The 26,260-nt window shown below is 39.8% G+C and overlaps 1 protein-coding gene and 2 long non-coding RNA genes across 6 annotated transcripts in view; all 3 read left to right on the forward strand.

Annotated features, from left to right (window-relative positions):
* LOC124881556 overlaps positions 1-26,260 on the forward strand; it is a 157,455-nt gene that overhangs the window by 99,633 nt on the left and 31,562 nt on the right. For 3 of the 4 annotated variants that reach the window (XM_047387167.1, XM_047387168.1, XM_047387165.1), the window contains one exon: positions 1,154-1,444. The exons of the other annotated variant lie outside the window; for it this stretch is intronic. In XM_047387167.1, coding sequence (XP_047243123.1) covers positions 1,154-1,444 — 291 coding nt within the window. The remainder of the gene's footprint in view (positions 1-1,153; positions 1,445-26,260) is intronic. 4 annotated transcript variants of the gene reach the window in all.
* LOC124881558 lies at positions 3,271-13,678 on the forward strand. The gene is made up of 3 exons (XR_007041685.1): positions 3,271-3,297; positions 13,190-13,261; positions 13,615-13,678. It is a non-coding gene; the product is annotated as an uncharacterized LOC124881558 (long non-coding RNA).
* Positions 23,950-24,658, forward strand: LOC124881560. The gene is made up of 2 exons (XR_007041687.1): positions 23,950-24,002; positions 24,085-24,658. It is a non-coding gene; the product is annotated as an uncharacterized LOC124881560 (long non-coding RNA).

Here is a 26,260-nt window from a genome sequence, read left to right on the forward strand (position 1 = left end):
TTTTTCATCATCTTTCCAAGTTAATCCAAATTGTGGTTATTCTCATTTGTCCAACTGTTGTTCTGATCTTCATCTACCCTCAGCACACATCCTTATTTTTGATTATTAGTGTGAGCTTTTTTGTAGAATAGTGCATATTTAGTTAGGTGAACGTTGTTGGACCAGAATAGTTTAGCTGTAAGAGGGACTATTGATTTAATAAATGTTCACGCAGATAAAAAGACAGCGATTATGTTTATTTTGTGGAAGAGTAATTATCTGTCAAGATAAGGTTAGAATTCCACCATTTGGTCAAGCGGTTGATAACATAGTGACATTTGGTGTGGTTTTGGTTAATAATTATTAATTATAATTAACTAGATGTAATTAAGTGCTGTGAGCCCTATAATCACACCACCAGAGTGTATCTCTGATCTTTATTTGTAATAAATGATTTTTGGTCAGAATTTATTTGTTTTAAATTATGATTTTTAATTAAAATATTTTGATAAGTTTTTATAACCAATAATCATAAATGTTACAATGGCTTCAATCAAACATTACAGTCCACACACTTGGATTAACTATACAGTCAATTATCTGATATTAAACAGGTATTTTCATTTAATTAATGATTATTTATACCTAACAATGATCAAATGAAACTCACAATGTGGTTTTTAAATTTTATTTCTGCCCCCAACTGTGTTTTTGTTGAGTTATCTTTGTTGGGTGACTGCTGCTTCCTGGTTGAGCTAAAGGTGGGGCCGAGCTTTTAGGACCCGACATCAGCTGACATCAGGAAGTAGGTTCATCAGAATGAACGTTGTGCTGAGCTGCTGTGAGGCTGTTTAGATTCAATTAGTTTATCTTGTATTGTGTGTGGTTCAATGTTTTGATCAAACCTCTATCTTTTACATTTATTTGTAAAGATTTCTTGATTTGTTCCATCATGCTGATGAATACCTGCTCAGATCTGCAATATTACTGCAGATCAATCACCAAGTAACATGTAGACAACATCTAATGTTTCATCAAAGAGGTTATTTGTAAATCTTTCTTATTTTTTATTCTAATCTTTGCAGCCTGAGATAAAGTTGTATTTTTTAGAGTTTTAGAGAAAGTTACTTCTGCATCTTTCAGACTGAGACAACAGTTTTTATTTTTCTTCCAGTCTCTCCATCTCCACCAGAGGATGATCCAAGAAAGGATGGAGATGTTACATTAAAATGTTCTCTGGAGAGATACAGTTGGTTGGGTCCGTGTCCAGAGAACAGCCTCCTCTGGGTGGATGAGACAGGAACTGGGCTGACTGGTGAAGGTGTTGTATTCAATTTAGGACCAAGGAGATGTGCTTCCTCTCTAACTGTGCAGCATCAGAGTGGCACCAACAGAACATACACCTGCCGGTTTGTTGTAGAGAACAGCGTGAAGGTAGAAGCTCACTACACTGCTGTGTTTAAAGGTATGATCACTTTATTTACTGAGGAAATTTGATAAAAAGCAGAAATTACTAGAATTTTATGTAATTATTTATATTTTTAAGTGGGTATCACTCCTCTTTTTAGATAGATTGAACTATTTTTTAAACCAGTTTCCCACCTGAAACTAAATGTGCTTGACTTGTTTTTTTATTCTGGGCAAAAAAAGTTTAAACCCTTTTTATTATCTTCTGTAGCTTAGAAAAACTTCATATCTTACTATCAGCTAATTAACACACACATAAAACCATAACTTCCTCCATCTTTTTCTTTTCATTCCAACTGGCAGTTGCCCTCTAACCTTTAGGTAACATATTAATAATGAGATGACCAGTCAAAATTATTCTGAGGAGATATATATTCATAAACAATCTCATATAACATCTGCAGGTTTAAAACAAACTCCTGTTAGTTTTAAAGTAAGTCAGGCTATTCTCACAATGAGCTTAATGACCTTATTTACACATCTAACAGACTGGTAGCACAGCTCCTAATAATGTCATTAGTGGGAATATTAATCTTTGTTACTGATCACAAGTGCTACAGCAGCTGAGGTCTTGTACACATTGATGTGATTCAAGGAGGAAAATCAGGAAAGAAACAGTTTTCTGAACTTAGTTTCCAGAAAAGGTCGGTTTTTATTTGTTAAAATATGAACGGTCATCTCCAAATATGCTTTTCCTAATGCCATCATTAAGTTGTTTTTAAAAAATTGTACTTTAGTTGAAATAGTTCTGTGATGTAAAACATAAATAATATTACACATTACAACAAATAAATGCTTTAACCCTGAGTTGTAAATCCAATCATTATCAATAAATCTATATAAAAATGGATAACAAGTTAAAGGATGCTACATATTCTAGAATCTATCAATGTTTTATATTCTGCAACGAAGAGGAAAAAAATCCATAATTTTCTATGATCTGAGGGCAGAAGGTCTATTTAAAGGAGATAATAATCTGTTCTGTTCATGTTTTACCTCAACATGTTCATTATGAGACTTGTTGTTCCTACATGGAAAATAGACTTCTATTATCAGCCTGATTTTCTATACATAACTGTGTACAATAACTCAGTAGCTGTAGAACGAATGACCAAACACTCAGATTAATGTTTTTTGGTAAAGAAAAGTTTTATTTATTACTATGTTCCATATCTTAAAAGATGACCTTATTATTAGCTGTGCTACCAGTCTGGTCGATGGTGTAATTAAGGTCTTTAAGCTCACTGTGTGATAATAGCCAGACTTTAAAATAAATTGATAAATAGATTAAAGTTGTTTATTGCCCTAAAACCATAATATCATCTGACCAACACCATCTGTGTTTAAAGGTGTCATCTTAGTAGGGCAAAGGTTGAATAAATGTGTGTTATTACATCTAAACTATGTAGGTCTGTTGAAATCAAGTGATCTCTGTTTAAATTTTAATCTTCATCATGTTTTTTGTTTTCAAATGTGCATTGAATGTTTTGTAATTTTTGACTCTTTTACCAGATGTTCCTGTCAATAACACCATCATCATCGTCATCATCATCATCATCATCATCATCATCATCCTTGTATCAGTGATCGGGGTTCTGCTGCTGCTGGTTGTTCTTGCTGCTGTTTTTGTCAAACTCAGGAAAACCAAAATTAAAGAGGATCACAGAACCACAGCAGGTACTACATTTCCTTCAGAACCACAGCAGGTACTATATTTCCTTCAGAACCACAGCAGGAACTGTATCTCCTTCAGAACCACAGCAGGTACTGTATTTCCTTCAGAACCACAGCAGGAACTGTATCTCCTTCAGAACCACAGCAGGTACTGTATTTCCTTCAGAACCACAACAGGTACTATATTTCCTTCAGAACCACAGCAGGAACTGTATCTCCTTCAGAACCACAGCAGGTACTGTATTTCCTTCAGAACCACAACAGGTACTACATTTCCTTCAGAACCACAGCAGGTACTGTATTTCCTTCAGAACCACAGCAGGTACTATATGTCCTTCAGAACCACAGCAGGAACTGTATCTCCTTCAGAACCACAGCAGGTACTGTATTTCCTTCAGAACCACAGCAGGTACTATATTTCCTTCAGAACCACAGCAGGAACTGTATCTCCTTCAGAACCACAACAAGTACTGGATCTTTTAATAGAAGTTTATTCAACTTTTACTATTTATTGACACACAAGTCTTTATTAGTGTAAAAACATGAAAATAACTTTCAACAAAGTTAAAAAGGGGAGCTTCCCTCTTTGTCTCTGCTGGCCCTGGATGTAAGGTGGTGAACGTTCCTGTTGGCTGAAATGTTCTTCTGGATCAGAACATCTAAAACAGATTTTAATGGAGCCACCATCAGTTACTACTCAGAAATGCTGTAACATTCAGAGTCCTTCTATATAATCAGGCTAAGCTGCTGACAGGAGCCAATGTTCTTGTCAAGTCTTATTTCTTCATCAGCTGTGCTTCTAGACACAGTTTTACAGTCATTTGAACTACATGATGCATTCAAGTCAAATTGTTCACTAGAGTTTCTATGTTGAAATAACTCTAAATAAATAAATAATTATTTTTTATGATCACAATTCACCAAAGTCAGTTTCTACCACTTATTCCATAGTGGATCACAGGGAAGTTGGTGCCTATCTCCAGCAGTCTATGGGCGAGAGGCAGGGTACACCCTGGACAAGTCGCCAGTCCATCGCAGGGCAGCACACAAACAACCACACACACTCATTCACACACCTAAGGGCAATTTTAGAGTGACTAATTAATCTAACAGGCGTGTCTTTGCACTGTGGGAGGAAGCCGGAGTACCCGGTGAGAACCCACGCATGCACGGGAAGAACATGCAAACTCCATGCAGAAAGACCCCTGGCCGGGAATCGAACCCGGAATCTTCTTGCTGCAAGGCAACATTGCTACCAACTGCGCCACCGTGCAGCCCATTCACCAAAGTATTAGGGAAAATATTAAGAAACTGCTAACATCAAATTCATTTATATATTAATTTCATTAAATGATAAGAGCTCAGAAAAACCTCCAGTGGCTTCTACATGATCCACTTTTAAAATGCTGCAATGTCATAATATCAAACTTTTATTAGAAAATGTCAACATGGTTTTAATCCAAACCCGTGGATGACTTTTTATACAGTATAGGCAACAATTACTGTCATTAACACTTTCTTTTCATTTCATGTGGTTCCTCAGTAGATGTTCCTGGTTCAGTGTTTTCTGACTTGTAGTCGACCAGGTCAGAGAAATTAAGAGTTACTGATTAAGCCTAAACATTTAAGGAATGTGCTGATTTTCTTCCTATGTTGGGAACAATATTTTTAGACAATAAGGTTTTAAAATTTGTTCAGTCGTTGACTCTCTTCCAGTCTGTTTGAACTAGAACTCCGGGTTGCTGTTGTTCATGTTACTGGACTGGTCAGTTTAACGTTGCTACTGAGTAAAAAATATCTATGCTTGAAGATGATTTAGTAGAAAAGTCCAAAAGGGAAATCATATGTGCTCTATTTGTTAATAATTATTACTGTTTTAAAGTTTTCTGATAACTTGATCTTACATTTTATAGTACTTTAAACAGTGACCAGTGTAGAAGTAACTGGAGTTTGGTCAGATTATTTCATGAACCATAAAACATTGTATAGCAGCACAGTGGCCTGATGTCAGCATAGAACTGCTGGGTAAAACACATCTGAACATTGGACAGCCGCCAGCGGTCATGATGTTTTACAGCTCACACATAATCAACACAATAAGTTAAAAACACTTTAAATTCATCACTGCTGTTCATAAGCTACCAACCACAAGGCAAGTTTATTTGTGTAACAAATTTCAGCAACAAGATAATTCAGAGTGCTTTACACAATGAAGCCAAAAGAGAAGAAAACACATTTAAAAAGTACATTTCAGTGGCATAATAAAGAAAATAAAAGAAATGTTGGACTACAGATTGAAATTAATTATTTTTCAGTTAATAGTTTAAACATAACAATCAAAAGCAAAACCAAAGAAATGAGTTTTAATCTTGATTTGAAGGAACTCAGGAATTCAGCATTTTTGCAGTTTTCCCGAAGGTTTGTTACAGATTAGTGGAACATAAGAACTGACTGGTGCTTCTCCAAGTTTGGTTCTGATTCTAGGGATGCAGAGTAGACTTGGTTAAAGGTTTCAGTTGCACTTTCCTTTTGAAAGTGTATTCTTATAATATCTCTTTGGCTAATTTAGTTGATAGAAATTATTTTGACGTCGATTTGTTTTGCCAACATTGGACCTAACAGGTCTTGCCTACATCGCTGAAACTATGGATCTTTTAATAACAGAGGTCTAGGCTGTGTCTCAGCATATTATTAGCAACAAGATTTTTTAAGTAATAATATATCCAAAAAGTGCAGCTAAATAACTGTTGGGTTAAAACAAAACCTAAGCTAAGCTTAGCATTGTCTTGTTAGCTGAATTAAAGGCTACAATCACAGACTTACTCAGTGGAACAAACACCAGTGATGATTAGCAGAATATAATACACATGTAATGTTACTGGTAATGAACACTGGGTCTTTTCTGTGTCATTTTAGTAATAGGGCTTTTGCACCACAGAGGTTCCAGTTCTTAACCAAGGTTGGTTCTAAAGTTAACTGGTTCTGTAAAAATAATGTCCCCAAGTCAGAGCCACGTCATTACCTAATGAACATCTAATTCATTTATTGTTTGATCCACCCTGTTTTATTCTGTGGTTTTGTGAAGGATCATAGTACATGTACACAGTTGAACCACAGACTATTTTATTTATCCCAGTATCTCTGCAAATGCATGCTCTAATATCACCTGGGTGATAAACAGGTGTGAGCAAGCACCTGGTGACCAGCAGTGAACTGGAGCTTGGATCGCTCCGGTTTTTGAAAACAAGGCCTGGGTTTGTCTTGGTAGAAACAGAAACATCTGGTGCTTAGTCAGCACTAACACCAGTTAAACACTGGAACCAGTTTAGTGAATGAGGCTCCATGGAAATCGCCATGTGATGAAGATGTGACAGTTGTGTAAAGGCTTAGTAATTCCAGATGAACTGCTCTTAAATGTTTAAGATTAATACTTTACATGGTATAAACCATCTTTGTAATGGACCATGTTCTGAGTACCAATCAGCTCCATTACCTGGTTAGGACTTCAGTCTTTGAGCGCTTGCACACTGAACATGGCATGGGTTGAACTCCCCACTGAACCCTGCAGTGAGTTGGTGGTTTACCACAAATTTCTGCTCTAAAGTTCATGGACTCCCACAGAAAGAGAGCTTGACTTCAACTGGGAAGCAAGAAGCTCTTCCTTTGTCAGTGAAAGATGAATCTCTCACAAGCTAATCTAGAAGCCCTAGCTCTAGCCCTGCTGCTGAGGAAGACAAGAAGATGTTGGGTGTATTATACTCTACTGGTGTGTAAAATGTTTTCTGTCTATTAGCAGTACATCTCAGCATGCTGAGGTCAAAGTTCAATCAAACTAAACTTTTAGTGGCGTTTTTGTGTGCAATATTTAATTAACATAAATAGGGTTTTGAGTGCTTTGCTGCTTCTGAGGTAGAATCCTCATTATTCTCCAAGTTGAGGCAACTCTATAAGTCCTTTCTACTGAAGGTAGTTTACTGACTGCTGGTTCTTTCCCAGATGATCAAGTACCTTAGAACGTTTATGTAGTTAGTTGGTCGTGTATTTGTTAGTTGTTATAATAAACTGCTCATCTCTGAGCCAAGGTTATTTTTGTTAACGAAAACTAGAAGTGAAAAAAAAAAAACATTTTTATTATTTAAATGAAATGTTCATGAGTGAGGGAAGAATGGAGCGGGAGATCGACAGACGGATCGGTGCGGCTGCCGTAGTAACGGGGGCTCTGTTCCGGTCCGTTGTGGTGAAGAGAGAGCTGAGCTGAAAAGCAAAGCTCTCGTTTTACCGGTCGGTCTACGTTCCTACCCTCACCTATGGCCATGAACTTTGGGTCATGACCGAAAGAACGAGATCCTGGATACAAGCGGCTGAAATGAGCTACCTCCGTAGGGTGGCCGGGCTCTCCCTTAGAGATAGGGTGAGGAGCTCAATGATCCGGGAGGGGCTTGGAGTAGAGCCGCTGCTCCTCCACATCGAGAGGAGCCAGTTGAGGTGGCTCGGGCATCTATACCGGATGCCTCCTGGACGCCTTCCTCAGGAAGTGTTCCAGGCACGTCCCACTGGGAGGAGGCCCAGGGGACGGCCCAGGACACGCTGGGGGGACTATGTCTCTCGGCTGGCCTGGGAATGCCTTGGGCTCCCTCCGGAGGAGCTGGAGGAGGTGTCTGGGGAGAGGGACGTCTGGGCGTTTCTGCTGAGTCTGCTGAGTCTGCTGCCCCCGCGACCCGGTCCCGGATAAAGCGGAAGACGATAAGTACGAGTACGAGTACTCTTAGGAAACGCTAACAACAGTGTGGATGGACGTTCCTGCTATTACACTTGATTTTTATAGTTAATTAGTAGTATATTTTTAAATAGAAATGAAACTGACTATATAAATGTTTTCATTATAAATTGATAACATTTAATTCTTTTAATCTCTGAGCTGATATGTCCCCGGATTTGATTTCAGAAAAAAATACTAAAATTATAACTAAAATTAATAAAAACTCAACTGAAACTAAGCATTTTCAAAAAAAAAAAAACAATCTCAACTAAACTAGCAAACAAATGTTAAAAACTAATTAAAACTAAATAGAATTAAAAATGTGAGGAGAAAACAAAAGCAAAAAAAATAAAATGAAAACTAATGAAAACTGCAAAACTGTCCCAAGAGCTACTTTCATATTCTTTTTTAGCCCATTTCTGTTTCGAACATTTAACTCATTTGAAAGACTTTTCTCAGAATAGGGAAGAACTGTTTCCATAGTTACCACCATGCGCACTGCACTAGTAGTAATTAAAAAAATAGCAGAAGTTGGGTATGAAAGTGATTATAATGATTTCTTCTCTTTTGATTCAGAAAATCCAGATTCAACCCATGAAAGTCTTGACTTTGTGAGTATTGACACACTCAAATACATTTTCTATAAAGTTACAAAACTGCAAAGGAATTTAGAAGACATTTGAACATAAAAACCGTTATGATACTTCTGCATCATATTTGCAGCTCATGAAGTGTAAAATGACAGGAAATAAATGTAGATGCTTCCTCTTTTCTAAACTTGACATCGAATGAAAAATGATAACATTAAGTTTTCAGTCAACACACATTTAGCTACAATTTACAGTATGTGATTTAATTATTCAGTGAAATACAGTAGCAGTTGTGTTCTTGACTTAAAATACTTAGGTGTTAATGTCAGTGTGAAATGTAACGTTTGGTGCGCAGCTCTGTAGGAAGACCAGACACAACTGTGTACAGAGGCTGAGAGACTTTGACAGGACAGGTCCCAGGTTCAACTACCTGCCTGAGCTTTTTATTCAAAGTCTTCTCCATCCTCTGACCATCATTTCTGGCTAGTAATTGTAAAATGGGAAAACTGTAAAGTTTTTAGTACCAGTTTTTCTCTGGTAGAGCAGCTGACAAACTGTGGAAACGTTGGAAGGGTAGCAGAGAGTGTAGCATGGTTAAAATCGCCAGAAATTGCCACAAAAGCATTGGGGTTTTGTGTCTGTAGCTTAGCAACTGAGCTGATGGCATCACATGCAGTGTCGGCAACAGCGGAAGGTGGAACGTAAACTGTTGCCAAAATAACACTGGTGAACTCTGTGGGTAAATAATATGGACGAAAACTTACTGCCAACAGTTCAATATCTGGACTGCAGAGATGACACTTCACAGTAACATGTCCTGGATTACACCATCTGTTGTTCACAAGTACTGCCAGTCCACCTCCTTTACATTTGCCACTCCTCTTTAAATCTCTGTCTGCTCGTATGGTTAAAAAGCCCGGCAGAGAGATGCTGGAGTAGGGGATATGATCCTGCAGCCATGTCTCAGTAAAACACATAATACTGCATGCCCGGTACTCTGGCTGGGTCCTTTGTAGGGCTTGGAGTTCATCCAACTTGTTTCCCAACGATCTCACATTGCCCATCATAATCGACGGAAGAGATGCTTTGAACTTCCTCCTTCTCTCTCTTCTCTTAGCTCCTGCTCTGCATCCACGGCATCTCCTTTTCAACTCATCAGGGATTTGGGGTTGTAGTTGAAGTATTATTTGAGCTTTTGAGATATCAATCAGCTGCTCCCGGTTGTAAGAAACAACCCAATTGCCATGGAAATGCATCATAACAAATGTCCAAAAATAGAAAGTATTAAGAAAAATCCTCCAAGCTGCACAGCATCCGACACCGGAGTGGACAGTCGTCAAAAAAAAAAATCAACTGTATCCACCACAAGAAGAAGAGTTCACAAAAAAGAATAAATCAGAATCAAAAGTAACAGAGCTACTCCAACCTGCTGCCACCTTGAGCGGCGCAATTCTAGAATTAATGTTAATAGAATTAAATGTCCACCTTAATTCAATTCAATTCAATTCAAAAATACTTTATTAATCCCAAAGGGAAATTAAATGTTGTTATAGCTCATATTATGAAGGTTTCCTCAAAGAGCCGTTGTAGATGCTGATGGCTGTGGGCAGGAAGGATCTCCTGTAGTGCTCCGTCTTACAGCAGATCTGAAGAAGCCTCTGACTGAAGACACTCTGTTGTTGTAGGACAGTCGGATGAAGAGGATGCTCAGGGTTCTCCATAATGTTCTGCATTTTATGAAGAATCCGTCTTTCCACAATGATCTCCAGAGGTTCCAGAGGAGTCCCCAGAACAGAGCCAGCCTTTTTTATCAGCTTGTTGAGCTTTTTTAAGTCCTTGGCTCTGATGCTGCTTTCCCAGCAGATGATGGCAGAAGAGATCACACTTTCCACAACAGACTTATAGAAGATATGCAGCATCTTGCTACAAACACCAAAGGACCTAAGCTTCCTCAAGAAGTACAGTCTGCTCTGTCCCTTCTTGTAGATGGCTTCACAGTTGCATCTCCACTCTAGTCTGTTGTCCAGGTGAACACCGAGGTATTTATACTCCTCCACCACCTCCACTTCTTCTCCCATGATAGAAATAGTTTTTGACTTATTCCTGTTTCTCTTCAAATCTACAATCATCTCCTTTGTTTTAGTCACGTTCAAAATGAGATGCTTGTTTCCACACCATGCCACAAAGCGGTTCACCAACTTCCTGTACTCAGCTTCTTGTCCATCTCTGATCCACCCCACGACTGCAGAATCATCTGAGTATTTCTGCAGATGACAGGAGTCTGTCTTGTACTGGAGGTCTGAGGTGTACAGAGTGAAAAGGAATGGTGAGAGTACAGTCCCCTGTGGTGCTCCTGTGCTGCTGACTACCTGGTTAGACTCATAACCCTTCAGTCTCACAAACTGTGGTCTGTTTGTCAGGTAGTCTTTGATCCAGGAGATTGTTGAGGCCTCCACCTGAGTCTTCTGGAGTTTCTGACAAAGCAAATCAGGTTGGATTGTATTAAATGTACTGGAGAAATCAAAGAACATGATCCTCACAGTGCTACTGGCTTTGTCCAGATGACAGTGGGTTTGTTGAAGCAGGTGTATGATGGCATCTTCAACTCCAACTCCACAGCAATAAGCAAACTGAAGGGGGTCCTGGTGGTTTACTGTTTGCTTACTCAGGTGGGCCAACAGGAGTCTCTCTAGGACCTTCATGATGTGAGATGTCAGGGCAACAGCTCTATAGTCATTGAGGACTGATGGGTGAGTTTTCTTTGGTACCGGAACAAGACAGGAGGTATTCCACAATACCGGAACCTTCTTCTGGGCCAGGCTAAGGTTGAAGAGGTGCTGCAGAATCCCACAGAGCTGCTCTGCACAGCCCTTCAGGACTCTAGGGCTGACATGATCTGGACATGCAGCCTTATTCCGATTCAGTCTCCAGTTGCATCTTCACCTGACTTCTTGAGACACACAGGTGGAAGGTGGAAGCAAAGGAAGCATCAGCATCTTCTGATATGGTTGAAGGCAAACATTTAGAAGCAGAAGGGTCTAGGGCTGAGGTGGAAGATAAAACGTGAGGTGTTGCTGGACAGCTGTGGGTCCTGTGGGTCAAAGGAGGGTTAGATATCTGTTTGGCTGTGAGCAGGAGAGGAGGATGCTGAGCTTGTTTCTGAACTGAACCTATTCAAGAATAAGTTCAGTTCATTGGCTCTGTCCAGACCTCCATCGGTGTGATCATCCTTCTGCTTGAAGCCTGTGATCTTCTTCATCCCTGTCCACACATCTCTGATATTGTTTTGCTGGAGCTTGCTCTCCAGCTTCTTTTTGTACACCTCCTTGCTGTCTCTTATCTTGACTTTAAGTTGCTTCTGTAAACTCCTCAATAACTGCATGTCTCCCTCTCTGAAGGCTCTTTTTTTCTTGTTAAGCAGGTCCTTCAGGTCACTGGTGATCCAAGGTTTGTTATTGGGGAATCATCTCACGGTTCTGGTGGGGATGATGTTATCCACACAGATGTTTACATGGTCGGTTACAAACTCAGTCATGGCATTGATGTCCTTTCCATGTGGCTGGCACAGTGCGTCCCAGTCTGTAGCCTCAAAGCAACCTTGCAGAGCTTCTTCAGCTTCCTGTGACCATTTTTTCACAGTCCTTTTTATTACAGGTTGCCTCTGAACAAGGGGTTTATATTTCCACCAGAACTGTCCGTCGGGAGCTCCACAGGGTCAATATACATGGCCGGGCTGCTATAGCCAAACCTTTGGTCAATCATGCCAATGCCAGATGTTAGTTTCAATGGTGCAAGGAGCTGAAATCTTGGGCTGTGGACAATGTGAAACATGTATTGTTCTCTGATGAGTCCACGTTTACTGTTTTCCCCACATCCGGGAGAGTTACGATGTGGAGAAGCCCCAAAGAAGCGTACCACCCAGTCTGTTGCATGCCCAGAGTGAAGCATGGGGGTGGATCAGTAATGGTTTGGGCTGCCATATCATGGCATTCCCTTGGCCCAATACTTGTGCTAGATGGGCGCGTCACTGCCAAGGACTACCGAACCATTCTTGAGGACCATGTGCATCCAATGGTTCAAACATTGTATCCTGAAGGCGGTGCCGTGTATCAGGATGACAATGCACCAATACACACAGCAAGACTGGTGAAAGATTGGTTTGATGAACATGAAAGTAAAGTTGAACATCTCCCATGGCCTGCACAGTCACCAGATCTAAATATTATTGAGCCACTTTGGGGTGTTTTGGAGGAGCGAGTCAGGAAACGTTTTCCTCCACCAGTATCACGTAGTGACCTGGCCACTATCCTGTAAGAAGAATGGCTTAAAATCCCTCTGACCACTGTGCAGGACTTGTATATGTCATTCCCAAGACGAATCGACGCTGTATTGGTCGCAAAAGGAGGCCCTACACCATACTAATAAATTATTGTGGTCTAAAACCAGGTGTTTCAGTTTCATTGTCCAACCCCTGTATGTTACCCATTTACACACTCTAACAATATATATAATCACTTCTTATTTTGATAAAAATAACGTCAAACCCTGTTGTTGTTATTTTGTAACTATTAAAAGGTCTTAGGTGCATGGTTTTAACCAAGGGCTGCAGTTAGACGAATCCAGCAGGATAGAATAAGACAGAAGAGCTGCTCTGGTTACAAAGATGCAGATTGTTTCTACTGCAACAGTAGATAAAGGTTTAATGTCCATTTGTTCTCAGGATGATGTGCAGAACAACCTGACCTATGTCACTGTTGACCATTTAAGACATAGAAATGATGAGGAGATAAAGGTAAGAGACCCAATAAGCTTTGCAATTTTTCTCATTCTTTATTTGCTTGTCGTTTGATTTTGTGACACCAATAAATTAAACAAATTACATCTAAGCTGCAGGTAGAAGATTGAGTAAATTCATCTTTTTATTTGACATTAAATGTTACATAATATGACTCCAATTTCTTCCTAATTTTGCTGAGGATTATTTTATTTCAACATCCTAAACCATTAAAATCATGTTAATGTGGGTCAGACTAATCTGTGTCTTACATTTTGAACAAAGTTTGTAAATATGTTAAACAACCACATACCTACAAGTGGAAACACTTTCTAATGAAACTGAAACAGTTTGTGGTTTGTGTGCTGCAGGTCAAACAGGATGAAGACACTGTGACTTATTCTGCTGTCAGGACTAAAAAGAAGAGAGAGGCGGACATCGATCCCAGCGGTCTCTACAGCTACATCACTAAGTCACAATTAACCAAATAGGGAAATGAGACGTCTCATCACACCCCCAGCTTTTAATAAACCTGTTTACAGGAAGTGGATCGTTGGGTTTGAGTTTTAGCGATACCATCAGCCAGCATTAATTTCTAGCTTGTGTTGCAATTTTTCTGTTGAATTTAGATGAATTTCTAAGCAGGAATTTACAGTTACTGAGTTTTGACAGAGCTTTGCTTTATTTGTAAAATATGTTTGCTTCATGTACTGAACTAAAAAGGTGCAACATGATTATTTAGTGAGTGGTGCATTGAAACTCATGTGTGAACAGAACGAGACATATTCAAAGATAATTTATATTTGATGATACAATAAATTCATCATCCTGTAAAATATAACCTTCTGCCATCAAAGTAGAACCAAACTCAGGTGCTGTTAGTCAGTTTATGGTTCAAGACACTGAGCTGCACACCTGACCACGGTGCACCTGACCTTTTATCTAAAATGTTCAGATCTGAGTTTTTACAGGATTTTCCTGAAAGGAAATTTACTGAATATCAAAGGTTTTATAGCAAATAGTTTAGAACCTTTCAGCAACCTTGTTACTAAACTGTGACTCTGTCAGCTGGACTGGCTTCTCATTACCTTCAGAGTCCAGTTTGAAGATCTTGGTTATGACTTCTAGAGCTCTGCATGGACAAGCCACTCCATGCTTCAGGTCATGTGATCTGGGCTGACTGTGCAGATGCAAGACTGGAAGCTGAAGGGGAGCTGAAGAGATTTTGTACCAGACAGAGACCCCCAGAATGTGGACCTGTCTCCATCTGAGCCTGAAATCTGTGGACTCAGTAGTTTCTTTTTATAAGCAGCTAAAACTCATCCTTTCTAACTGGGTTTTTATTAAATATTGTTTTGGAGGTTTCTTTTAGTGACTTTATCTTGTTTTGAACCACATAGTAAAAACCTGTAATATGTATATTAATACTAAATAAAATACTTAATTTAGTGACAATTTTGCATGAACTTTAAATAAATCATTTGACTCTGCAAAGACTTTATATATTTCTGGTAAATTGAGATTACATTTGAGGTCATAATGCGTGCCGCTGTATATAGTAGTAAAGAATATAATTACCTGCATAGTAAATCTGACTGTGTTCTCAAAGAAACCCAAAATTGATTGTTGGAATTAAAGGAGGGAAAAGTTGTTGAGCGTTCACCTCGAGCTGCTGGGTTAAATGTGGACACTGACTGCTCTCTGATCATCAACATCACCACTTCTCAGAATGCTGGAGGATCTCTTTGGACCTGGTTCAGGAAGAACCTATGATGGCCGTGTGCTTCTGGGTGTTTTTAATGTTTAATTATTTTGTGTTTTGCAGCATGTGTTGCCTTTTTTTCGCCCAGTATTTTTCCAGTGGGCAGACAGGAAATGGGGGGTAGAGAGAGAGGGAAGTCATGCAGCAAATGTCCCTAGGGCCAGGACTTGATTCTGGAACGACCACAGGACTTAAGCCTCTGTGTTTGGGTCGCGTGCTTAACCCCTACACCGCCAGCACCACACCAACCAGTAAATATTTAAACTTGAATGATTTAACACAGCTAGACTCTTTCCTTCTGACCAACAAGCTTTGATGACCCAACTTTACCTGACATCAGGAAGTAGGCTCATCAGAATTCTTCACAGCCTGAGGTAAAGTTTTCTTGTTTAAGTCTTTGAGAAAGTTACTTCTTTATCTTTCAAACAGTTTGCATTTTTCTTCATCTCCCCATTTCTACCAGATGCTGATCCAACAGAGGATGGAGATGTTACATTACAATGTTCTCTGGCCAGATACAGTGGGGTTGGGTCCCTGTCCAGAGAACAGCTTCCTGGATGAGACAGGAACTAAGTTGACTGGTGAAGGTGTTGGATACGGGTTTGGAGGACAGACTGGTTCTGATTCTTATCTCACTGTGAAGCTTCAGAGCAGCAACAACAGAAGGTACACCTGCAGGTTTGTTGAGGAAAGCACAGTGAAGATAGAAGCTCACTACCCATCTGTGTTTGAAGGTAAGACCTCATCTTGTTTCTATAAAATTCAAATAAAATCGTGTGATTACCTCTATATTATTTATGTTTTGAGTCAAACAATATCTGTTTAAATTTTATTATGCATAAATCTTTTGGTAAATTGCATGTTTTCTAAACTTTGAGTGTTTAGCAGCAGTTCCTGTTGATAAAACTATCATCCTTGGAGCAGCAATCAGAGTTTGGCTGCTGCTGGATGTTCTTGCTGCTGTTTTTTTTTTTTTTTTATCAAACTAAGGAAAACCAGAGTTAAAGAAGATTACAGAACCACAACAGGTACTGGATTTCCTTCAGAACCACAACAGGTACTGGATCTTTCAATAGAAACTTAAGTTGTATTTCTTTTTTTATGTATTCTGTCAGTCGCCCTATTTATTAAAGCCATGTTTGTGTCATTTTGTTCAGGCGACTGATTCTGAAAGTGGGAACAGATGTGGAGGCAGGATAGCATAATAACCGTTTTATAGAAAGGTAAGGAAATGATCAGGTGGGCAACCAGCGAATCTGAAGATGGTTGGACTGGACACTACAGGAGAGAGGCAAGATGTTATTATCTTGGTAAAGGATGGATGGTGAGTACTGAGTGAGTGAAGAAGAGTCTTACTGTTGTAAGGATTATGATTATTGATTAATTAATATTCATCAAGAATTATAATTTATAATCATAATTTGTATGATCTTAACCAAAAATCATCACTTACGAATAGAAATCAGAGATATCCTCTGGTGTTGTGATGATGGGCTCAAAGCTCTTTTAATAATTACAAATTATTAACCAAAACCACAAACTGTCACTGTTTATTCAACCGCTTCACTGAAGGTGGGAGAACTTTGACCTTGTTTTGACAGATAAATCACTCTTGCACGAAATAAACATAAACGCTTCTCTTAATTATATATATGAAGATTTATTGAACCCAAATAATCCTGATATACCATTATTCTGGTCCAAAAACCTTCACCTAACTAACAAGCACTATTCTACACAAAGGGAATAAAAATGACTACCTAACAATAATAATAAAAGAAAAAAATATATATATGCATTTAGTGTCTATGAAGATCAAACCAGCAGTTTTATGGACAAAATGTGTAATTTGGGTTAAATGGAAAGAAATCCTCCTGTTGTGTTGATGTCTCGATCGCAGCGATCAGCTGATAAACGGTGAAGCCACGCCCCTTTAGCCACTATCAGCTGATCGCCCCAAATCTTGACAAAGGGTCATAAACTCTGAGGAGGGACCCAGTGGAAAAACTCCAGTAATAAAACTGGAACATAGAGTGGTCGGTGAAGCCCAGACCGCAGTTGCTTTGAATGAAAACTTTTAAAAGTCCAACTTCTAACTCCTGGCTGATTTGGGATCAGCTGGACAAACATGAACCACGCAGCAGCAAATCAAAATACAGCTCAGCATAAAATACTTCAATCAGTATTAGATGCAACAAGTTAATACCTTAGATTAACTACAGGTGTTTCTAAATCACCTTCACTATGCCTCATCCTGCCCAGACCTCTAAATGCACCCATCCGGTTTAATATAAAAAGGAACGAAATTACTTTGAAGTTAATTTCTTCTCTCCACCGTTGAGGTTGGATCAGGTCTGAAGAAAAGGAGGGGAACCACGCGTCCGTGATTGAATTAAGGAGAAAAAAAACCCGGTAACTTCTCATCCATCCAGGAGTGGAAAAGATGAAGAACCTTTAGTCGACTGAATCAACAAGGAGGAAACTCATCTCCTTGGACATAGAACCTCTGTAGGTTTTCCACCTGCGCCGAGTGTGGCGTGGTCCTTCGATCGGCAAATAAATCCTCTGATCTTCTCGTATCAGACAGATTTCCAGCTTTCAAGCTCTTCCAGGAATGGCCTTGTGGAGCAAAAGTTCACCTGCGAGATCTTGTCTCTCCAGATATGCGCCTCCGTTGCTGTCCTGTGACAGGTGGGAAATGGCCCCAAAACTTCATCTCCTGTGGGTTTTACACTCTTGGTGACGTCAGAGCTGCGACGTCTGTTGAGCTGCGCATGTCAAAATTTCGACCTGTCCCAATTCCCACACTACACCTTACGCCCCTCTATGAAGTGTGTACTTTGTACAAGTACATGTAAGGGTTGAAGTGCGCAGGTTACAAGCTGCAAAATTGGAGAATTGGGACAGTAGAGGTTACGTCATCAACTTGCACCTCTGCACCGTAACTGCAACATCAAAAAGAGCGGGAACCAGCGCTGTTTTCACAGTCTTGCTGCTAAAAAAACTATTTTAAAACTGCAACAAGCAATTGTTTTGAGGAGAAGAAAGTGCAGGAAGCAAAGGAGGCTTATACACCAGACTCCCGCTGCGCCAGTGTTTGTTTGAAATGTAACTTCAGTGTTATGACCTACTGACTGCCCAGAATCATTCTGAACCCACTGGTATCTTACAATGTTGAACCTGGAAAACCAGTAAAAAAATATATTTGTCGGCTTGCTGTCTAAAGTTTACGCAGTTCTTATTATTCTGATTTGATGGTTGATTACGGTTGTGATTGTTTTTTGCTCAGAACGTCATCTGCAGCAGTGAATTGTGGGTAATATACTTCGGCGAAGTCCGCTTCGATGCGCACTTCGCCGAAGGGTGAGTAATGAATGGGGCACAAAGTGGGTGGGGCTAAGGACCACTCCGGAGAATTGGGTCACACTACGCCCTCGAACCATCAACTGGAACGCGCAATTCAGGGACACAGGGGTGGAAATGCGGGTATTGGGACAGGGAATAATTACTCTCATTGGGTGAGATCGCCCGTTTTTTTCGAATCGTTGGCGAGGTTTAATTTTGTTAACAGTATTGAGTAGATAGATACTGAGAGATTATTTACTTTTGGAAGTGGCGGTAAAAGGCATAAACTGGTGTGTGAATGGTTCAGAATGGACACACAGGAGGACAATATGGACTTTGATGAATGGACGCCAGTAAGTAGAGGGAGAGGACGCGGAAGAGGTAAAGCAGAAGAAGGAATGATGTTAGACAGCCAAAGGAGTAAAAGAGAGCTGGAAGAAAACAGTTCTGAAAAAGAGAGAGTAGTTAGGAGGAAAATCGGAAGGGAAGAATGTAAAATAATATTAAAGATAAAAAATGAAGAAGAAAAAGAGAACCTGAGTCCTATTTCACAATCTAGAGAAATAAAAAAAAAAGATAGGAGATGTTGAAATGGTGAAGTTATTGAGAGATGGAAATATACTGGTGTTGTGTAAAACCGAAGAACAAAGAAGGAAGGCTTTACAAGTTGAAAACATTTGCAAGAAAACAATGACAGAGAAGAAGATTAAAGGAGAAGATAAAATCATTCGGGGGGTAATTTATGGCATTCCTCTGGAGGAGCATAGTTGGTGCAAAGGTAAAAAATCCCAAAAGACTGACTAAAAATGTAAATGGAGAAAGAGTAGAAAGCCAGTCAATTTTAATAGACTTTGAAGAAAAAGTGTTGCCACAAATGTCAAAATAGGATATCTGAGTTTTCCTGTGAGGCCTTTCATTCCTCCACCACTAAGATGTTTTAAATGTCAGAGATATGGTCACATAGCAGCTGTCTGCAAAGGTACGCAAAGATGTCCAAAGTGTGGAGAAGACCATCGAATTGAAGATTGTGGGGAAGAAGTGCAGGAAAAATGTTGCAACTGTGGAGGGAAACATAGAGTTACATTCGGGGGATGTGAGGTAAGGAAGAAAGCAAAAGATATTCAACAAATTAAAATGACTAAAAACATAAGCTATGCTGAAGCAGTCAAAAATGTCCAGAATGAAAGAACAAGAGATGAAGGTCAAATTAGGATTCCAGATTATCAACAAAGAAAAGTAGAATCAGAGGAAAATGTCACAATGTCTGCGGAAAAACTGATATTATTTGTAGCTTATGTCATTAACTGCACTGAACAGGCTAAACACAAAACAGAAAAGATAAAAATAATAGTCAGAGGAGCAGAAACGTTCTTGGGGTTTAAAGAAGGATCTTGGGAATACATTAATAAAAAGTTGGAAACAGATGGGAGGCAAGGAGGAACCCCAGCTAATAGAAATACATGATATTATTACAGTGGAATGAAAGAAGCTTTATAGCTAATGGACAGGAATTTAAATGGTATATAGATGGAATTGATGGAAAACCAGAAATTATATGTATTGTTGAAGCCATCTCTGCTTCCCCGGGTCCGTTGATTTGGGTACAGGTTTCAAAGAGTGAAATAAACACAAGTACAATCTACTTATGTTCGCCTCTGCAGAGTGAGAGATGGAGACTCCAGCCAAGCAGCTGCAAACCCAACTCTGCTCAACTCTTGCTTTCAGCTCGTTTTATTCAGTCTCAAGGGTGTGTTCAACATATACATATATCATGTCACACATGTATAACATAACATAACATAACAGTCCAAATAAGGAATACTTCTGATTGTAACATGCAACTCATCCTCCCCTGTCTCTGGCCTTCCTTGTCCTCTTCTAATATATGACCTTGCACTCTCTATGCTTCTCACTCCCTATGTTTTCACTCCCCTAGGCCCCTTCTATGCTTCACTCCCTAAGCTTGACCCCCCTATTTCCACACATTCCAGTTACACACATAGATAGTTTATATTCTACAATTCCCCTTTTGAACTCTCATAAAAGACTTCACAATCTAAAATGTCCTTCTAAAAATAAGTAGAAATAAGTAAAAATAGTACTGTACCCCTGTAAAAGAACAAATCATTAAAGAACATGCATGCATCATATTATGCGTCCACGAATTCACACTCTGAGTCCTCATCCTGGTTATAGTCAATTTGCAACAGTGGCATCGTTATCTTTGGATCCTTCTGCTCAATTGCAGAGGTGATGAGGCGCACCATCAGAGAACGAATGCATGGGACACAGCAACATCCACAGGTCACCATTATAGCCATAAATACTGCAATGGAAATCATAACCTGAAAAAGATACAGAAACATCAAAATGTAATATAAAATATAAAATGTTCGCCAAACGGTTTCTTCTGGGGTGGGAGGAAAGCTCCACCACTCCCAGTGAGAGAGAAACTCAATCACTTCCGCCTCTTCTTCTGCTGTTCTTTCTTCTCTTCAGCTCCCAGGTGTAGACTGACCTGGAGCCTTGCGTTCTCACACCTGGGGATTATTCTGCCCCTTCAGTGGTGTGAGAAATCTGATCTTCAGCTCTCAGGTGTAGACTGACCTAGAACTAATTTCTCTCACCCGGGGATTATTCTGCCCCTTCTTGGGTGAGAGAAGTGAGATTACCTTCTCCTGTGTTTTCGCTCAGATCCTCCTGGACCTGAGAAAGGGATCGTTGAGGTGGTTCTGCTCCTGCACACTGGCTCCAGTGGTACCAAGTAGCGCCTTTGCCCTTCAGCCTGACTGCAGGGGTTGTTCTCTCTGTGACCTGGAATGGACCGGTCCACCTTGGCTCTGGCCACTTTCTTTTGATGACTTTCAGGAGGACCCACTCGGCTTCTGATGTGTTAGTTCCAACCCTGGTCTCTGGTTCTGCTGAGATCTGTTTGGAGAAAGTTGTAACAAGACTGTGGAGAGATCTGTAATAATCACGATGAGACATAGATTGTTCACACTCAGTGAGAAACGGTAACCTTGTTTGTGGACCTGGAAATGGCCTCCTTGTTTGCAGCTCATGTGGAGTTAAACCATGTTTCTGATTTATAGAACTCCGTACAGACATCAGAGCTAATGGTAAGGCAGTAACCCAATTCATTTTGGTCTGTGCACAGATTTTAGCCAATTTGGTTTTAAGGGTTTGATTCATTCTTTCAACCTTCCCCTGTGACTGTGGATGGTACACAGTGCCAAATGAGTGTTTCAGTCCCAGGAATTTTTCTACTTCCTTGAGTTCCTCATTTTTAAAATGTGTTCCATTGTCAGACCTTATTTTAGCTGGAAAACCGTGTCTAGGGATATAATGGTTTATCAAACACTTTACCACAGATTTCCTTTTTTGTAGGCCACGCCTCCGGCCATCCAGTAAATGCATCCACACACACCAACAGATATCTGAACCCATTTACTCTCTCAGTCATGTCTGTATAATCAATGATAACCTCTTTTCCTGCTATTGGGTCTACTGGGAACTTTCCAGGTGCTGGCTTCAAGGTTGGTCTGGCATTGAACTGCCTGCACATCTCACATGAATTAATCCAATGCACTGCCATTGGTTTCAAAAAAGGATGCCACCAGTGTTCAAGATTTCTCAACATTTGCATTGTTCCCACGTGTCCTACTCCATGTGCTTCTTCTAGAGCTACTTTGGTAAGACCTGGTGGCAAGATGAGACGTCCATCTGGGCTTCTCCAGAGACCATTCTGATCTTGTGAGCTCCCTCGGGCCTTCCAAACTGATTTTTCCTCAGGAGAGGCCCCCTTTTGTAGTTTCATTACTTCATCCAGGGTGGGTTCTGGTGTCCACCCTGCTTCTGAGCACAGCATTATGTGCCTGGGCTGATATCCTGCACACTGTTTAGATGCCCGGTCAGCGGCCTGATTACCTTGTGCTACTCTGGTGTTACTGCTGTCATGTCCTCTGCATTTAATGACGGCTACTTCTTGAGGGAGCAACAAGGCTTCAGCCAACTTTCTCATTTCCTGTTCATGTTTAATGGGTTTCTGTCCTGCAGTTCTGAATCCTGTCCTCAGCCTGTACTGTAACAAAATCTGTCCCTGTGGTGAAAGTTCAAGGTTGGAGAGAACAACATAGGGATTTGGGACAGGAACAGTAGGAGTCACCAGAACTGAATTTATTGCTCTTAAATCATGTGCCATGCGGTATTTATAAAATTAGACAATATACAACATCAAGCTTTAAGAATTTGTACAGGAGTAATCAGAACCAGTCCAACAGCAGAACTCCAGGTAGAGATGGGAGAGATGCCATTAGATCTACGAAGGAAACAGTTAGCAATAAATTACTGGAAGAACAAAGCAATAATCCGGATCATCCCACACGTGATATTTTAAAACCATGCTCGGAAAAAGAAGAGACAGAAATTAAGAGTTTTGGTTGGATTATCAATAGAATAGCAGAAGAATTTCAAATATATGAAAAAGAAATAAGTTTAATGTTGCCTTTGCCAATAGTGCCACCGTGGCTGTTACTAGAAGCAGTGGTGGATATGGCATTGATGGAAAAGAAAAAGGATAAGAAATGTAGATTAGATTCAAGAATAATACAAGAATACATAAACAATTTCTATCATTATGTCCAGATTTACATAGACGCATCAAAAACAGATGAAAAAATAGGAGTAGCATTTATAATACCAGAATTTAAAATAAAAGTAGGATAAAGAATTACAGATGGATTATCGATATATTCAGGAGAATTATTAGTCATATTGTTAGCAGTGCAGTGGGTGGAGGATATAAAACCATTAAAAACAATAATTTGTTCAGACTCAAGTTCGGCATTATTAAGTTTAAAACATAATCATTCAGAGGGTAGACCAGACATTTTGTTGGAAATAAAACATACTTTATTCAGAATACAAAGGATGGGATTAATATTAGTGTTTTTATGGGTACCAGGAGTTGGGGGGAATGAGATGGCGGACAGGATAGCAAAGAAGGCAACACAAAACAACATTAGCTTTATAATTAATATTAGTAAGTCAGAGGTGAGAAATATAATTAAATCAGAGAATCAGGAAAGAGTGGCAAAAAAGGTGGGATGAAGAAAGGAAAGGAAGATGGTTTTACAGAATCAACAAGATAGTAGGAGAAGTAAGAACTGGAAGAAGGAGCAGAAAAGAGGAAAGGTTAATTACAAGATTAAGATTTGGACATAAAGGACTTAATTCTACATTGTTTAAAATAAAGAAACATAATACAGGAAAATGTGATCATTGTGGAGAGGAGGAAACAATAGAACATGTAATACTGAAGTGTCAGAAATATAAACAAGAAAGAACAATTTTAAGGAGAGAATTTGTAGGTATTAAAGAAAATTTTGTTTTGATAGATACTATGCAAAGAAGTTTAGGTAGCAAACATATTCAAATTATAATTAGATTTAAAAAAAAAAACTACTAAATTAATAAATAGAATTTGATTGTTGTAATAGTAAATAAGATTTAAAACCATGAAGAACCACACTCCATACCAGTCGGTGGCGGTAATGCACACCATAAAATTATTTGCCAACCGCCATAAATAATACAAGAAGAAGAAGATGGCCCCAGCACTATTGAAGTTAAAGTGGAAAGCTCCAGGAGAAGGTGAGTCAGCCCTCTGTAGCTGAGTCTGGCAGGCGGTGTGAACAATTGTTTGTAGGAAGCTGAATCTTTCTCTACCTTTCAGAAGTTCCAAGTGTGTGATGAAGGACAGGCAGGTGAGAGGACAACAGAATGGTTCCTTGTTTCCAGGAGGTAGATTCCAGGTGTGGAAGAGAGACTGACAACACGTGTTTCCTCCGAGGAGTTTGAGCGGGATCCAACAGAGTGAACATGGAGCACAGGAGTATCAAAGTAGGACACCAATATCAGAGAGGAATCCTGCAGAAGAAGAAGCAGAGACTCAGGAAGGACTTGAGAACAAAGGGTATTCAGAACATAGAGAACATGGGCCAGATTACAACTCTGAGTGAGCTAAAGGTCTGACACCTCCCTCTAGGTTCCAGCTCCTTATGATCACCTCCTGGTTAGTCCTCATGAACCACACCTGTGGAGCTGCACCTGCCAATCACACCCTCTGCAGGGGTGTCAAACTCCAGTCCTTGAGGGCCGGAGCCCTTGAACTTTTAGTTGGTCCATGGTCCAACACATACAAGCCACTGCTTTACTTCATGATCACTTGAAAGGATAAATGATTTAATTCATAATTGACTGCAAGAGTTGTCCAACACTGATATTAAACATGAGGAACAAAGTTTAAATGTTGTTTGAATACAAAGAAAATACAATTATAAAATGATGAAGACAAACAAAAGGAAGGCAATATTTAGCCAGTTGGTAATGTTAATCACCTTCTCTCTGAAAAACTCCACCTATGGTTTAGGGTTCATCCAAAAGGTACTGGGTCCATGTTAGGACACCTTTCTGGAGTGGATTTCTAACCTGGTAATCTGATTTAGTTCTGGTTCTTACAGTGGAAATGATGAGGTAGGAAAATCAGAATCAGCTTTATTGACAAGTTTGAACAAACAAACAAGGAATTTGACTCTGGTATTTTGTATTTTGTGTGTTTTTATGTTTTTGAGCCACAGTACTGTGGTCTCATTCATCAGAGAGGATCTTCTCAACATCAGAGAGTCCTCTCTTGGGATTTTTTCACCATCTTTCATCGATCCGAGGTTCACTGAGCTCCTGGCAAGCGGAGCTGTGGCTCTATATGGGATACTGCGCAGGAAGCGCCGGAGGGGAAAGTGCGCTGGTAAAGCTCCACAAAAGAGGACTATGAACACCACTGCCTTCAATCCACCTGGCAAATGTCCGCTCTCTAAGCAAGAAGATGGTCGAGCTGCTTCTTCTCACCTGTAAAAACACGGACCTCCGTGGTTCACCGAGACATGGCTGAGTGAAAACATCCCGGACTGCGCACTGCTGATGCCGGACTGCCAGCTGCTTAGAGCGGATCGCAGCGCAGAGCTATGAAGGTTGGTGCAGAGACATAAAAGTTCTGGGGAAAACATGTAGTCCTGAGGGTTAGGTCTCCTCTGGTCTCCTCTGAGCTTCATCATGTTGACTCTGAGGATCACAGGACTGATCCTGATGGTTGGAATCACTGTTGGTATCATCAGAACCAGAGGTGAGGAAACTGAACTACAATGGAGCAGATTGACAGAACTGTGATGTTAATCTCTTCATCTTCCTTTCCATCCCAGGAAGCAAAACATGAAGTAACATGAAATAATCATCAATTAAATGAATTAACCTTTTCAATATTAGATAATTGACTGTATAGTTAAACCAAGCCTTCGGACTCTAATGTTTGATTCAAAGGTTCATGATGCTGTTGATGACGACACAGTAAACTATGAAAATGATGAAGAACGTTCTGCTGCTGCCACACTCAGCTGACCTTCATCACATCAAATACAAATGAGCCCATTTATGTTCGGTTCTGATGATAATTTATGATGAAGGAAAACCCAAAATCTCTGGATTTGTTCACAGACTAAAATCCCTCTGGAAGCAGACACACAGATCCTAAATCAGACAACAGAAACTCGTCACACAGCACTGAGTTAATGTGTCGTTGTCTCTATCTCACCATAGAGATGCTGAACAGCCAAACAGAGGCAGATAAATCTAATATCACAATTAAATGCAGACCTGTTCCCAATGAAACTTCAAAATCATCCTTTGAGCAATCAAATACACATCAAATGGACACATTCATGCAGCAAACTGTCTATGGCATTTATTCCTTAAACCAAATAAAATATTTTATTACTCTAATAATATTAATAATTTCCTCTGATAAAATCCAACCATTCAAGTCCATGCATCTGAGTAGGAAGAACAGTGAATAAAGA

The sequence above is a fragment of the Girardinichthys multiradiatus genome, chromosome 15 (assembly GCF_021462225.1).
Source record: "Girardinichthys multiradiatus isolate DD_20200921_A chromosome 15, DD_fGirMul_XY1, whole genome shotgun sequence".
Taxonomy (NCBI): domain Eukaryota; kingdom Metazoa; phylum Chordata; class Actinopteri; order Cyprinodontiformes; family Goodeidae; genus Girardinichthys; species Girardinichthys multiradiatus.